At 33.9% G+C, this 14,340-nt stretch overlaps 2 protein-coding genes across 3 annotated transcripts; one reads left to right on the top strand and one right to left on the bottom strand.

The window, feature by feature from the left end:
* The first annotated feature begins 4,290 nt into the window (after nucleotides 1-4,290).
* Nucleotides 4,291-10,304, top strand: LOC107687093 (tetraspanin-13-like). Its single transcript, XM_016484275.1, has 6 exons — nucleotides 4,291-4,543; nucleotides 6,126-6,293; nucleotides 7,332-7,412; nucleotides 8,051-8,164; nucleotides 8,401-8,511; nucleotides 9,400-10,304. Exons 1-6 carry the CDS (start codon nucleotides 4,481-4,483, stop codon nucleotides 9,472-9,474), a joined length of 612 nt encoding a protein of 203 aa, XP_016339761.1. The 5' UTR covers nucleotides 4,291-4,480; the 3' UTR covers nucleotides 9,475-10,304.
* A 563-nt stretch (nucleotides 10,305-10,867) lies between these two features.
* On the bottom strand, nucleotides 10,868-12,773 carry LOC107687097 (anterior gradient protein 2 homolog). Of its 2 annotated transcripts, none has more exons than XM_016484277.1 (8): nucleotides 12,730-12,773; nucleotides 12,452-12,578; nucleotides 12,127-12,190; nucleotides 11,943-11,995; nucleotides 11,751-11,827; nucleotides 11,374-11,437; nucleotides 11,199-11,282; nucleotides 10,868-11,112 (listed from the first exon to the last, which is right to left on the bottom strand). In XM_016484277.1, the coding sequence occupies exons 2-8, from the start codon at nucleotides 12,567-12,569 to the stop codon at nucleotides 11,063-11,065; spliced, it is 510 nt and encodes a 169-aa protein (XP_016339763.1). In that variant the 5' UTR covers nucleotides 12,570-12,578; nucleotides 12,730-12,773; the 3' UTR covers nucleotides 10,868-11,062. The 2 variants fall into 2 exon arrangements, with proteins under 2 accessions (XP_016339763.1, XP_016339764.1); XM_016484278.1 differs by having other exon boundaries at nucleotides 12,683-12,749.
* Nucleotides 12,774-14,340: the final 1,567 nt, after the last annotated feature.

A 14,340-nucleotide genomic window follows, 5' to 3' on the forward strand; every position in this document is an offset into this window, starting at 1 on the left:
ACATTACCATGCCAATCCCTCCGAGAGTTGTCATGACAGAAATCTATTTAGCAATATAAATTATGTACGATTTTTTAATGTTTTTGAAAAAAGTCTTATGTTTACCAAGGTTGCATTTATTTGATCAAAAATAAGTAAGAACAGTAATATTGTGAAATATTATTACAATTTAAAATAACTGTTTTCTATTTGAATATATTTTAAATTGTAATTTATTCCTGTGATTGTAAAGCTGAATTTTCAGCATCATTACTCCAGTCTTCAGTGTCACATGATCCTTCAAATCATTCCAACATACTGATTTGCTGCTCAAGAAACATTTCGTATTATTATCACTGTTGAAAACAGTTGTGCTGCTTAATATTTTTGCGGAAACCATCATACTTGTATATTATAAATGTCTTTACTGTCACTTTTGATCATTTTCATGCGTCTTTGCTGAATAAAGTATTTCTTTCAAAAAATCTTACTGACCCATACACATATATATATATATATATATATACTTAAAGTGGTTGATCAAAGAGACTTAAAATTGTTTATTTTAAGTATGTGCGTCCCATGAAAGACATCATTTTATATATTGTAAGACAGGCGAAATAACTCTTAGGCTTTAATCTCGCCTAGTTGCTGAACAAGCTCTCTCCCTCTGTTGCCTTGAAGACAATAAAATAGTGGCCATATCCAAGGATTATGCTATGATTTTCTGTTAGAGCCAGCAGTGTGGACAAGATTTTGACAGATTCAGGGCGGTTAGTGTGATTTCTTTTTACTGCACCCCTTTATAGTGGCTAAAATAGGACATGCTGAATAAGTACGGGTGCCAAATCTAGAACTTATCACCCTCTCAAGGGCAAACCAGCAACTAATGTTCTCTGCAATCGTCACACTTTAATATTGAGATCAGAAAACAGGGCCATTTTATCACTTTTTTTCTCTGTGTTCAAATGTGAGACGCATATATCAGCAGAACTGAAGAAATAAAAAGGTGATAATGAGTTCACAACAGCAGCATCACAATCAAGAAGCTGAGATATTGTGACATCTGCAATGTCTGGTGAATCTTAAAGAGAAAAGCCACCAGTCAGACTAATATCCGCTGCTTTTAACACCATTAACAACACTGACAAGACCATCAGGAGTTGGTCAGGTGTCATGTCGATTTTTTGCCATGTAGAGGGGAATACACTCAATTAAATGTGTAATGTGTGTTTGTTTAACTAAGTGGGGGTTTTTTTCTCCTGAGAAATTGTGGTATTCCTGGCTATGGTTTTATAATTAAGTAAAAATAAACCTGTAAAAAAAAATTACTTAAAATAAAAATAAACAATAATGAAAATAAAATAAAATCTACAAAAACGTATTTATTTACTTATTTTATATATGATATTTGTCCAAATAACATGTCTCATTTTCATTTAGTTTAATTTGATATACTAAAATAACAACAACAACAACAAAAAAAACATTTTATAGACATATTGTAAAAAAAAAAAAGGCAAAAACACAACAAAAAATTTAAACATAATGAAAATTTAAACAAAAAAAATAATAAAATAAAATAAAAACAGAAAATATAAAAATAAAAAACAAGTCAAAATATTAATAAAAACTATGATAGTAGCTCAAAGATACTAAAATAACACTGCTCAGGACATCTTCAAAAACAGATAATGACTTTTCTGCCATCTAGTGGCCAATAGATTAAAACGCTGTTGAATAAATGGCAGAAACATTGCATTTACATTGTATTGCAGATATTGTGCATTTTGTTTGCTTTATTATATATTGACCAGTATGACTGAAAACATGATTGGAACATTTGCTTTGCATAACAGTATAATTAAAGAGTCATAAAGACCTTCACATAGGCTACCTTTCATATAATCATTTTAAATCCCACAATTTCACTCTTTCATTTCAGCTAAAACAAGCACTTCAGAAGGCACTTCTCATCCCGTAGACTCTGACTGTGTAAGTGCCCAGGGCCCCGTGAGATTTGAACACAGCCCGCTTGCTTCTGTTCTCTCACTGCCGTGTCAGCTTTTACTCTGATCTTATTATCTCTGTGCGTCAGGAAAAGTTGTATATCTTGACTGGAGCAGACGACTGCCCTCTAGTGACTGCATCAGCACATCTATTCAAGAGGAATTTACACTCACGTAACGTTTCAGATCGCATAGCTAAAGATTTACTCCACACACCAAAAATCCAAATCTGTAGGAGTTTCTTTTGATGGTAGCCTATTTTTTCTTCATACTACGTTAGTCACTGGCTACCATCAACAATTTGGTTACTATTCTTCAAAATACCTTCTTTTATGTTCAACAGAAGAAAAAAAAAACTCATTTTTGTGAACTATCCCTTTAATTACAGTGAAAAGGTCTATATGCTGAATCTAAAACTTAATCATAATCCCAATTTAGAGTTACATTTTTATGCATTTGCTCCTGGGATGTGATTACACATTTATATTATGCAGTAGCCTATATTACTTTAAGTCATCTATAATGCATTTTATATTATTTAACTCTAAGGCAGATACCAGGGCTAGTTGTAACATGAGGATGTTATCTCAGTAACTATAAGCTTTTCAGTCAAAAATTCAATTATACATACACACACACACACACACACACACATACATACATATATATATATATATATATATATATTATGGTAGTTCAAAAAATATATATAATTACATTTTAAATGTGTGATAAACAAGTGAACACAGTAAAATCACACTAGCATCTTCAGACAAGAATCTTACCTTTTAATTTTGGTTGTGTTTCATAAATATTTGACTGTTTAAATTCGTATAAACGTATAATGGACTGTTTAATAGTAGCCTAGTTTACGTTGTGACAAATTATTTCATACACTGACATGGGGCATTTTGTCACAAATGTCAACTTGTATTTAATCAACTGTATATAAATTTTTTGACAAAAAGTCCTGGCCCACCTATAATACACTTCACATGAATTAAGATTAATAAAAATAAGGATGGGAGAATGTTAAACCTAATGTAAACATATCAATATAATATTTTCTTTCAGCACAAACTTTGAATACAGACACAGGCATAAACTGTAAGATGCACAATATGTAGCTTACTGCAATATCATGGATTATTTGCTAACCCCTTTAGTTATAGACGTAATATAATCAACATTTTTCATCTTTGACTTCGGGGCCATTATTGTTGTCTCAAATAAATGCTTGTCCTCGCAACTGTTACTAGGGGGAGGCGGGAATACGTGCAAACACGTCCTGTCAATGAGTCTGTGCGATCATTATTCAAGAAAACTGACCAATCAATTTTACCGCGCACAGCCAGTCCCGCCTCCGTACATGGTTGCCAAGTCAAGAGTAAAGCCTCCTTGGAATGTTTAACTTACGCATATAAAATGTGTATAAATATTTTATGAGAATAAAAATATAACTTGGTATTCTCATACAACTTGGTATGGTATCTGACACATTGGAAAATTATTGTTTTTAGCGTGTCAAAAAAACATGTAAATGAGTAATGAGTTATTATTATTATTATTATTATTATTATTATTATTATTATTAATTTGCTTTATTATGACACTATTTCCATATTATTATTATTTTACTTTTACCTTTATTATATCTTTATTATACCTTTATTATTTTATGACAATTAAACACAAAGTGTTCACACATCAGGGTAGTATTTGTTGTACTGCCTTTAATTAAACCTGTTTTTAATAAAAAAAAAAAAACAGGCTGTATTACAGATGAGTATGTAATGAGTTATTATTATTATTATTATTATTATTATTATTATTATTATTAATTTGCTCCTAGTTATTGGAAAGGAGCCTGCCAGAGGAACCTATTTAGTGAGAGGGCACAAGTAGCAGTATTTTTTTTTTATAATCGATGTGGCATATTCATAATACAATAAAGAAATTCCAAAGTACAAATTAAAAAATAGTTAATTATAATTAAAACAATATATAATGTATTGTATATTGTTTTATACATAATTATAGTTGTACAAATTATATAAGTTAAATCATATAAGTACAATTTGTTAGTTTAGTGGTAGGCATGTTTTCATTTACAGTCCAAGGGGGAGAAAGTTAAGAATTACTATAGCATAACTATTGTGCATCCACTGTGTACAATCATGTAATTTTTAAATACAGGAACAAACAACTATTATATTATTACATTTGCAGTCAAAATCCACTAGGCTTGAAAACAACACTACGCAGCTCACCTTCATCCTTAAAAAAGGATGGATTTTATTTGGGGATCTGGCAACCTCTCGTGCATCAGCGTTCACTGTGAATTGGTCTGAACCACACGCGTCTCGTTTTCTCGTTTCTCAACTACAATTTCGTCTCTTAAATTGTTCGATTTGCTTGTCATGTAACTGATATTTCCAGAAACAGAAATTTACACGGGTGAAAGCTTTTGTCCGGAAAAAAACACATTCAAGATGGGTTGCGCTGGATTCACCTGCTCCAAGAATTCCCTGTGCGCGCTCAACATCCTCTATGTTGTGAGTAACCAATGCGAGAATGGAAGCAACCATATGGAACATCTTTATCGGCCTTTATCATGACATTAGCACCTCTGCTTTACAAATACTCATACAGGAGGCGTTTCTGTGTGGCTGTATTGCGGTCCTCTGTGTCTCATGTCTTCATGTGAATTATTTAGAGAGATTCTTTGTGTGGAATGAGGCCGATGAGCGGGTCTAGTTTCACGCGCAGCCTGTAGAATAACATCCCGGTTTCCTCGCAACTCGTCTGTTTTGGCAAAGCCACATCCTGCTTTTGTTCTTCTTATGCAGATATCCTGCTGCTTCATTAGTCTGGAGCTGATATTGTGTGCTGATAAAGCTCTTGTCTGCACTCACCGTTTACATTAGATTAGAAAGAAAACATTATTATCAGCTGGGATCATTCACTTGTTACTTAATAGGTGGAAGCAGAAGCTCAGGGGTCATTTCTCTTTGTTGGTCAATGAGAGCATTATGGACTAACCTTAAGGGATGAATTGGCTGAAACATTTTGTATTATAACGTGTGCTTGTGTTTTATTGCTCAAGTGGCATCACAGCTGTTGTTGGGCCATTCGCAGAAAACGGTGCCATTTGCCTGCCAGTTGTGTTCCCGTGAATCACCACTGACAATTAACAGGAACCTGAACCCAGTCAAATTATTTGATAGATTTAACTGTGTGTGTGTGTGTGTGTGTGTGTGTGTGTGTGTGGTATTTATCACGTTATGGGGACCAAATGTCCCCACAAGGATAGTAATACTAGTTACTTATAACGAAACGAGCTCATAAATCATACAGAATGAGTTTTTTTGAGAAAGTAAAAATGCACAAAGTTTCCTGTAAGGGGTAGGTTTAGGTGTAGGGTTGGTGTAGGGCAATAGCACATACAGTTTGTACAGTATAAAAACCATTACGCCTATGGGATGTCCCCACAAAACATGGAAACACAACATGTGTGTGTGTGTGTGTTTCATTTAATTAGTCTATCAATTAGTAACTTTTTAGTTTTTCCTAGGCTATAACTAGATATTTAAGACACTATTTCAGTATATTACATTTCATACTCAATAAAACATAAAATAAGTCACATAACTAGATATTTAAGAATCTGTCATCATTATTTAAAAAATTTTGGGGGAAAAAAAGTTGACCACTTAACTGAATATTATAGGGCATGTCTCTTTTTTAATCGGGAAAATGTAATAAATATATAAAATACTGAAAATCAAAACATTTATGTATATTAAAATAAAGTGGAATCTCCTGAGAATGGCTATAATAGTTTTATTCATATTTTGATTTGGCTTTCATTCAGGCTTTCATTATATTTTCAGTTTTTGTGCTTTTGACATTTGTACTATTTTTTTTATTTTTTATTCCTATTTAGCTTTAATTTAGCTTTAATTACTTTTAGTAACTTTATTACTTAGTTTCCAAGGAAACATTTCAAATTTTCATTTCAATTTTAGTTGTTAAAAATGTTGGTTTTCCATCTAATTGTGTTTTATATCAGCTTTATTTCCATTAATGAAAGTGTCTTTACTTAACACTAACAGTACTGTTCCTCCCTGTCTTCAGATGGTGAGTTTGCTGATGATTGGCATCGCCGCCTGGGGCAAGTGTTTTGGGTTGGTGTCAAGCTTCCAGGTGGTGGGTGGCATCATTGGAGTGGGGGTCTTCCTCTTCTTTGTTGCCCTAGCTGGACTTATTGGTGCCATGAAGCACCACCAGGTTCTGCTGTTCTTTGTATCCTTTACTGTGATCATCCGGTGCTCTACATCTCATTTGTTCGGGTTTTGAATAAATGCAGAATGAATAAATAATTTTAACTGTTTTGCAATAATTCTATCAGGGTCTGAAAGTTAAAGATGTGATGCATGTAAAACGGTTTGTATGAATCCTCATTTTCTTGTTGTATCCATGCTTGTAGTGTCCAGTGTCTTCTGGTAAACTGGACACCGCTGGAGACAAACTGTGTAATCAGTCAAAAATTATTAATTGGAACAAAATAGCTAGATAATTATATTGATTTTCTTTCTAATGTATCAAAAAGTTTATGAATGTGTGTATAAGTATTTTAAATGGCCTCATGCAAACAAAACAGTGTGTGTGTGTGTGTTAAATAATGTATGTTTGCATTTCATTGCATGAGATACTCTGTGTTTTTCTTCATTGCTTTTGGAGATGAGACATGATTATGATCTGCTCATGTAATGCATTTCACTCTGTGAAAATAGAGTGGTGCAGTTAACATGACAAATGAGAGTGCACGACAGTATACCACTTGCAATGTAAAAAAAAAACAGCTCTCAAATGAAATGAAATGAACGAATCCCAAGATGAATTTGGGCCATTACTAAAAATGCCCTGGAAGAAGCTTATATATGTTTGCACACTGTTACTCAGGGAAGAATGATTGCATGATTGTTTTCCGGTAGTCTGTTAAGGGATAGGACACTATTTCAGTATATTACATTTCATACTCAATAAAACATTAAATAAGTCATGTTTGTATTTTAAGCATAGCTTACAGCATAACACAATTCTGCATGTCATTGCCATTTATTATTGGATTTCAAGAGAAAAACCACAAACAACCACCAAATGTGCCTTAATTTACTTTATGACTTGTTGAATCTAATTTAGTTTTATTGAAAGTTCTGATATTTAATACAGGACTTCTAAATTCTACTGAAGATAGGGGTAGACTTGGTGTTAATAGTGGCATTATTAATATTTCCGCATTGTATGTTTGTGTTTTAATCCTTAATTCATTGACAATAGTACATGATCATCCTGTTCCTGGTGTTTGTAGTTCAGTTTTCAGTGTCTAGTGCATGTCTGGCTATCACTGAGGAACAACAGGTAAGATACAATTTTTTAAAAGTAATTAATGCTTTAATTTAACGTGGATGCATTAAATTGATCAAAAGTATTTATAAGTATTTAGCCTATAGCATTTATAATGTGACAAAAAAAAATCTATTTCAAATAAATGATGTTCTTATTTATCAAAGAATCCTGAAAATAGTATCATGGTTTTCACAAAAATATTGAGTAGCTCAACTGTTTTTAATATTAATAAGAAGAAAGGTTTCTTGAGCAGCAAATCAGCATATTAAATTGATTTCTGAAGGATCATGTGACACTGAAGACTGGAGTAATGATGCTGAAAATTCAACTTTTCATCACAGGAATAAATTTTGTTTTAAAATATATTTGAATAGAAAACAGTTATTTTAAACGGTAATAATATTTCACAATATTACTGTTTTTACTGTATTTTCAGTCAAATAAATGCAGCCTTGGTGAGCATAAGGGACTCAAAAACATCAAAAATCTCACTGTCCTTAAACATTGGAATGGTGTATATATAAAAATAGTTCTCCCAATAAATGGTCTAAAATGAACTTTTTTGCTACACCTGCCAACTCAGATCTGTATAAACCGAGTCTTTTGTTTTTTATTGATTGTTTCATATTGTGTTTCATCCCTGTGTGTAGAATCACCTGTTGGAGGTGGGCTGGAATAACTCTCTGACCACTCAGAGGGATGTGGAGAAGAGTCTGAACTGCTGCGGTTTCTCTCACATGGATATCAATGGAAGCTGCGCCGCTGTAATTTCCTCTGACACACAAGTTTCATTGTTCTTTTGTAGTGTTCCTGTAGCATTGCATGTGCTGAATGATGTAAATGACACCTGTGTGGGTGATAATGGTTGTGCTACTAATTTGCGTGCTGATGATAGCATAACGAACTGCAAGTGTGTGGCAAGTTCACACAAGACAATCACATAATTTGTTTTATTATAATAACTTGATGCTCTTGTCAATGTTTCTTTGCCCTTGTGCAGCCCTGCTTTCATTACAGCACTTGCACCACATGTGCAGCAAAGATCCAGGAGCACGCCGGTGAGGTGCTGCGCTTCGTCGGAGGGATCGGCCTCTTCTTTAGCTTCACTGAGGTCAGCCTGCTAAACTAACTGCTAAACTTTCAGATTCTTCACTGAATTCCATAACCAGAATGTTTTCTGGATCTTTCCTCATTGTCAGGCATATTAAAAAAGAAAGACTAGTACAGAAAACATGTTAAAGGAATAGTTTACCCAGAAAACTATCACCCTCACCCTCAGGCCATCCAAGATGTAGAGGAGTTTGTTTCTTCATCAAAACAGACCTGGAGAAATTTAGCATCACCAGTGGATCCTCTGCAGTGAATGGGTGCCGTCAGAATGAGAGTCCAAACAGCTGATAAAAACAACACAATAATCCACAAGTAATCCACATGACTCCAGTCCATCAATTAACATCTTTAGAAGTTGCATTTTCTAATAAACAAATCCATCATTAAGACTTGTTTAACTAAAAACCGTTGCTTCCAACTAAAACATGACACCTCTATCCATAATATTGCTATGTCCAGTGAAAAAGTCGGCTCATCTGAATCAGGAGAGAAATATGCAGAGGTCAAGCACAGTTTACAAGTGAAAACGGTCCAAAATAATTGTGAGCAAATGTGTTGGTGTTTATTGTTTTGGGAGGACAGGGGATGCACTATTCACTGGAGAAAGTTATTATGGATTATTGAAAGAAGCTTAGAAGTTTTAAAAGCATTGATGAATTTATTAGAAACAAACCGCTTTTTGCTTCATGAGACATTAATTGATGAACTGGAGTCGTGTGGATTATTGTGATGTTTTTATCAGCTGTTTGGACTCTGATTCTGACGGCACCCATTCACTGCAGAGGATCCATTGGTGAGCAAGTGATGTATTGCTAAATTTCTCTAAATCTATTCAGATAAAGAAACAACCTCATCTACAAGTTTCATTTTTGTTTCCTGCTTGTTTCAGATCCTGGGAGTTTGGCTGACATATATATACAGAAACCAAAAGGACCCACGAGCGAATCCCAGTACCTTCCTGTAGGTTTGATTCTTATGATGAATTCTCTGGGTTTGTCATCTGACCACTGGATTTCTCATTGGAGTGTGCGTTTGCTTTTACTGAAGAGGAGACCAGCCTGCGTGTTCTTGCTGCTATATATTAATACGTGCTTGATTTTTCAAGAGTACAGTGTGACAGCACTGTACTGTACGTTATGAGGTCGTACTTATGCTTGAAGAATTCCTCTCAATGAAAGAACAGAACACCAAATACCAGTATGCAGTACCTACACTAATGGGCTAAACAACAAAGACCACTTGATTTTATGTTAACAGTTTTATGTGGCAAAAGAAAAACATCAACAGAAAATGAGCTGCTGTGATCAAAACATGCAGTGTGTGAGCATGACACTATTTATGTTGACAGTGTATATATGCTGACAATATCAAAATGTATCCATATCAATTCCACATCAATTTCTTATATTAAATGCACACATTATCAATTAGCACGAATGATAGCGTTAAACTGAAGTTGCTCGGAATCACTATAATGCAATAAAGTTGCAATAAATAACTGTCAGAATGCTAGATACACTATTGGACTTCATAATTAGTATGAAAATGCAATTGAAAAATGTATAGAAGAATGCACTGTTTAATGATCTCAAATTTCATATTACATATTTATCTGCTTACTTTATTTTCCATTATGTGTGTGTTACTTTACCAACTTGATTTTGTGTATCGTTTTGGCTTCTTGCATGAATTCCTCATTGAAATGTACATCTATATCCAATGGTTCTGTGAACTACACTCTCAAGCATTTGAAATCAGAAAAAAAAAAATAATAATAATAATAAAGACCCTGAGGACACAATTGTACTTTGGCCAGTTTTGTCTTTGTATAACTTAATTGTTGGGTTTCCACATTGCGTAGGGCTAATGCTTTTATTGTCTGAAATCCTTTTTGGAGTATTTCAGGAGAGCAACTTCCTTTAACCTCAAACCAATCAGAGACCGACACGCTCAGGCCAAGAGCTCAGTGTATAACAAAGGCAGCTAGTAACCAGGCAACAATATGACTCAGGAAAACATGCTGCCAGTTAGTTACTCTGACTCCTCCCACCAGGATACTAGTTGGAGGAGACTCCGTAAAAGTGACAGACAAACTATCTAGCGGTAGCCATTGACTTCCATAGTATTTTTTCCATAGTATGGAAGTCAATGGCTACCAGCAACTATTTGGTTACCAACATTCTTATAAATATCTTCGTTTGTGTTTAGCAGAAGAAAGAAACTCATAAAGGTTTTAAATGATGACAGAATTTTCATTTTTGCGTGAACTGTCCCTTTAACTGGAAAACCCACATGGCCTCTGCTTTGAATAAACGGTGCTAACATAACAGCATAAACAAATTACCAGGAGAAACGAATTTTCAAACGACTTCATTTATTGGAGAAAAAAAAAACATGAAAAGAAAGCCTGAAGTTTACCGTAACAATCTACTCGAATAACATATTATAATTTTGTACAGGGCTTTACAGTGCGCTTCATGCCGTCAGTAAACGAATGACAGAATAATAGTGACCCTCAGGGAAGTAATATCAAAAAGACTGGGCTTTTGTGTTCACAACTCCGTCTTCAGAAACTTCAAGGCTCTTTGCATGTTGCTCAACACTGTGGAAACAACCAAACGCATGATGCTGTCAGTCTGGTGTCGTGGAATAACTTATTTGTGGCATTAAAACAACTTTCAGACTTACAGAGTTTCATATCGGCGGGTTCATAGGCGTACAAGCGGTTGGCATAGCGGCCAGTGATGTCTGCACGAACGGTCATGGAGGGATCTGGAGTACAGGAAGGATTTGAATCATTTATGCAGACTACTTCATAATGTGTAGCATTATTTATGTATCAGTCATGATTAAGTCAACTCACCAACAAAGAGGATTCTGGGAACGTACTGGCCATCAGGAGACAAGTGTTTATCTGTGGTTTCATACTGTCAAAAAGGCAGTTCAGTTTACAGACATTTATACACTATACACTAGAGCCTACAGATTAATACACAGACTGCATTATACATGAACTACGAGCAATACTTTTGTTGCAGTATTTATAAATCTTTGTTAATGTCAGTTAGCCTAATAAAAATATTGTTAGTGCATGTTAGCCATTGAGTAATAGGCCCATGAACTTACAGTGTTTAATTTCGTATTAGTAGATAATGGAGTCAACATTAACTAAGATCAATGAATGCTTTAGAAGCTAGTCTAGGCTAATTAACTGTTAACAAATGGTAAAGTTTTACTCACCACCAAGTTCAAGATCACGAAATCGTCATCGGCCAGCTTCTGGATGTCTTTATCCTCGGCGAAGGCCTTCTTCAGAGCTGATCAAATAATATAAAACATGTCAAAATAAAATCACAACACAAACCTGAAGAAACAATTGAGAATTTCAAACTAACCAGCAGTGAAAATGTCAAAATAAAAATCAATCCATACCCTGGCTGTGTGGACAGTCCTCCAGATGAAAGATGACCATGAGGGGCTTGTTCCTAATTAAACAGATTATACAAGTTGTAAAAAAAAATCTATACAAAATCATCAACAGACCTTCTATACACAGAGAAGTACTTATTATTGAACACCATACTCTATAATTCTGTATAATATAAGCAATTCTCACTTGGATCGTGACCAAAACAGAGCTTCCTCGTACGTCTGTGCCCAAATCAGCTGATCGCCCCATCCTGAAAGGAAAAGAATACTGAATATGAATCCTAAAAACCAACATCTACTCAGCCGACGTGGATGATAACTGCTACTACATCAGTATTGCACGAAGTGAGGTATGAGACGGCATTTCACACAGTAAAGCACTAGAATCATTTCTAATAATACTACTTCATATGTATAGCTACAGTTATGCTATTCTAACAGCTCACTAAAGCAACAGCATTTTACAAAAGCTGCTAAAAAGCAATATTTTGGGATGTTTTCCTGAAGCTGACCTCTGGAGAGAGTCTGAGGAATCCTCTCCTCTTTCTTGGGAGTGGTCTTCTCAGGCTTCCCCATGGCAGAAGACAAGGTCACAAGGACCAAGAGCACTGAGAGTATTCCTTTAAGCATCTTCACAAGCTGAAAGAACGAAACATTTCGATTTATATAGCTGTTAGGAAATGACAAAGCATGATTTTATCATCAGTCCCAGCAGTTAATGGTGTTGCATGCTCGAAAGTGACCTGTAGCAAAGCCTCCAGAGAAAGTCCCTGTGATGTTGGCTCCTCACCTGTTCTCGGCTTCCCTGTTGAGTGTGTTCAGACTGGTCTCTCTCTCTCTGTCTCACCTGTACGGCTCTTATACCTGTTCACCTGAGGCTCCGCCCACCTCTCTTCTGCTCTGGAATTTGATTCTGCGCTTCAAACTTTGCATTAACTCTTTTATTTGGCCCGGCACCAAGGACAGGTCAGCAGGTAGTCGTGATAAGCTATTGAAGACTAGCATGATTGGGCTTTTTAGGATTGGCTGAGCTCTGATCCGTGATGTCAGAGGGGTACATTAATGGGCTTTTGTAATTTGAGGCACGACGTGGTGTTAGAATGAGAAACCTGTTTATCACGCAGGAATATCTTGATGCGTATTTTTATCATATTATCATCAAACACATTCAATTGATAGATTTGAGTCTAACTGTACAGTATGTTTTTAAACAGTTTATAATTGCATCTGAAGGAAGTCTACTATTTGCATGTGGGAGTATTTTGACATTATAACTTACTAGTGCATTATAATCTGTTTTCTGTAATATAATAGTATTGTATACAGGATTCTTAATAGTCTATATACAATGTGTAGTTTGCTGGTGAAATCCTGCCTTGCAAACATTTGCTTAATGAAGCGCTCAAAAGGAAGTTTCTCGAACACCGTTCTTTGAGAGGACTGACGTGTCCTTAAGATGACTGATTCTGTATGAAGATGACTTAACTTTTTTCTGTGTAACCTTTTAGTATTATTATTATTATTATTTTAAATTATAATTTTTTTATTGTTTTATTATTTTAACAAATAATTCGCTTTATTTTCATACATTTTTTCTATTATTTTATTTTATTTTATTACTTCAACCACTTTTCTAATAAATTCTATAATTCTAATAAAGGAAAAGCATCACCAGTGACCTTTTCTTTTAATAATATTTCAATTGAATTTCTTTTCTTTTCTTTTCTTTTCTTTTCTTTTATTTCTTCTACCATTTTTCCGTACCAATTCTAGTAAAGGAAAAGCAACACCTTTTATGTTAATAATATTTAAAGTATTTTATTTTATTTTATTTTATTTTTATGTTTATTTTATTATTTTTCCATACTAATTCTAATGAAGGAAAAAGCATCACCTTTTATTTTAATAATTTTTATTTTATTTTATTTTGTTACTTCACCTTTTATTATTATTATTATTTTATTAATTTTATTATTGTTTTATTATTTAAAAAATAAATCACTTTATTTTCATTCATTTTCATTCAATTATTTTATTTTATTTTATTTTATTACTTCAACCACTTTTCTAATACATTCTAATTCTAATAAAGGAAAAGTATCACCAGTGACCTTTTATTTTATTTTATTTTATTTTATTTTATTTTATTTTAGTTTAGTTTAGTTTAGTTTAGTTTAGTTTAGTCAATGCAGTTAATGGGGTCCACTCAGTGTTGTTTTAGACCACACTTACTTTCATTTGATGCACAAAGAATTCATCAAAATATTTTCAAAATGATTAAAGAATTTCAATTTTTGAGTAATCTATCTCTTTTATGTCAAATTTATTACTTTAAAATGTAAATAATCATTTTTCATTTTAAGGGGTTAAATGTGTTTGAATGGCTAGACAATAGACACCT

Source organism: Sinocyclocheilus anshuiensis, unplaced genomic scaffold (genome assembly GCF_001515605.1).
Source record: "Sinocyclocheilus anshuiensis isolate Anshui unplaced genomic scaffold, SAMN03320099.WGS_v1.1 scaffold1251, whole genome shotgun sequence".
Lineage (NCBI taxonomy): Eukaryota > Metazoa > Chordata > Actinopteri > Cypriniformes > Cyprinidae > Sinocyclocheilus > Sinocyclocheilus anshuiensis.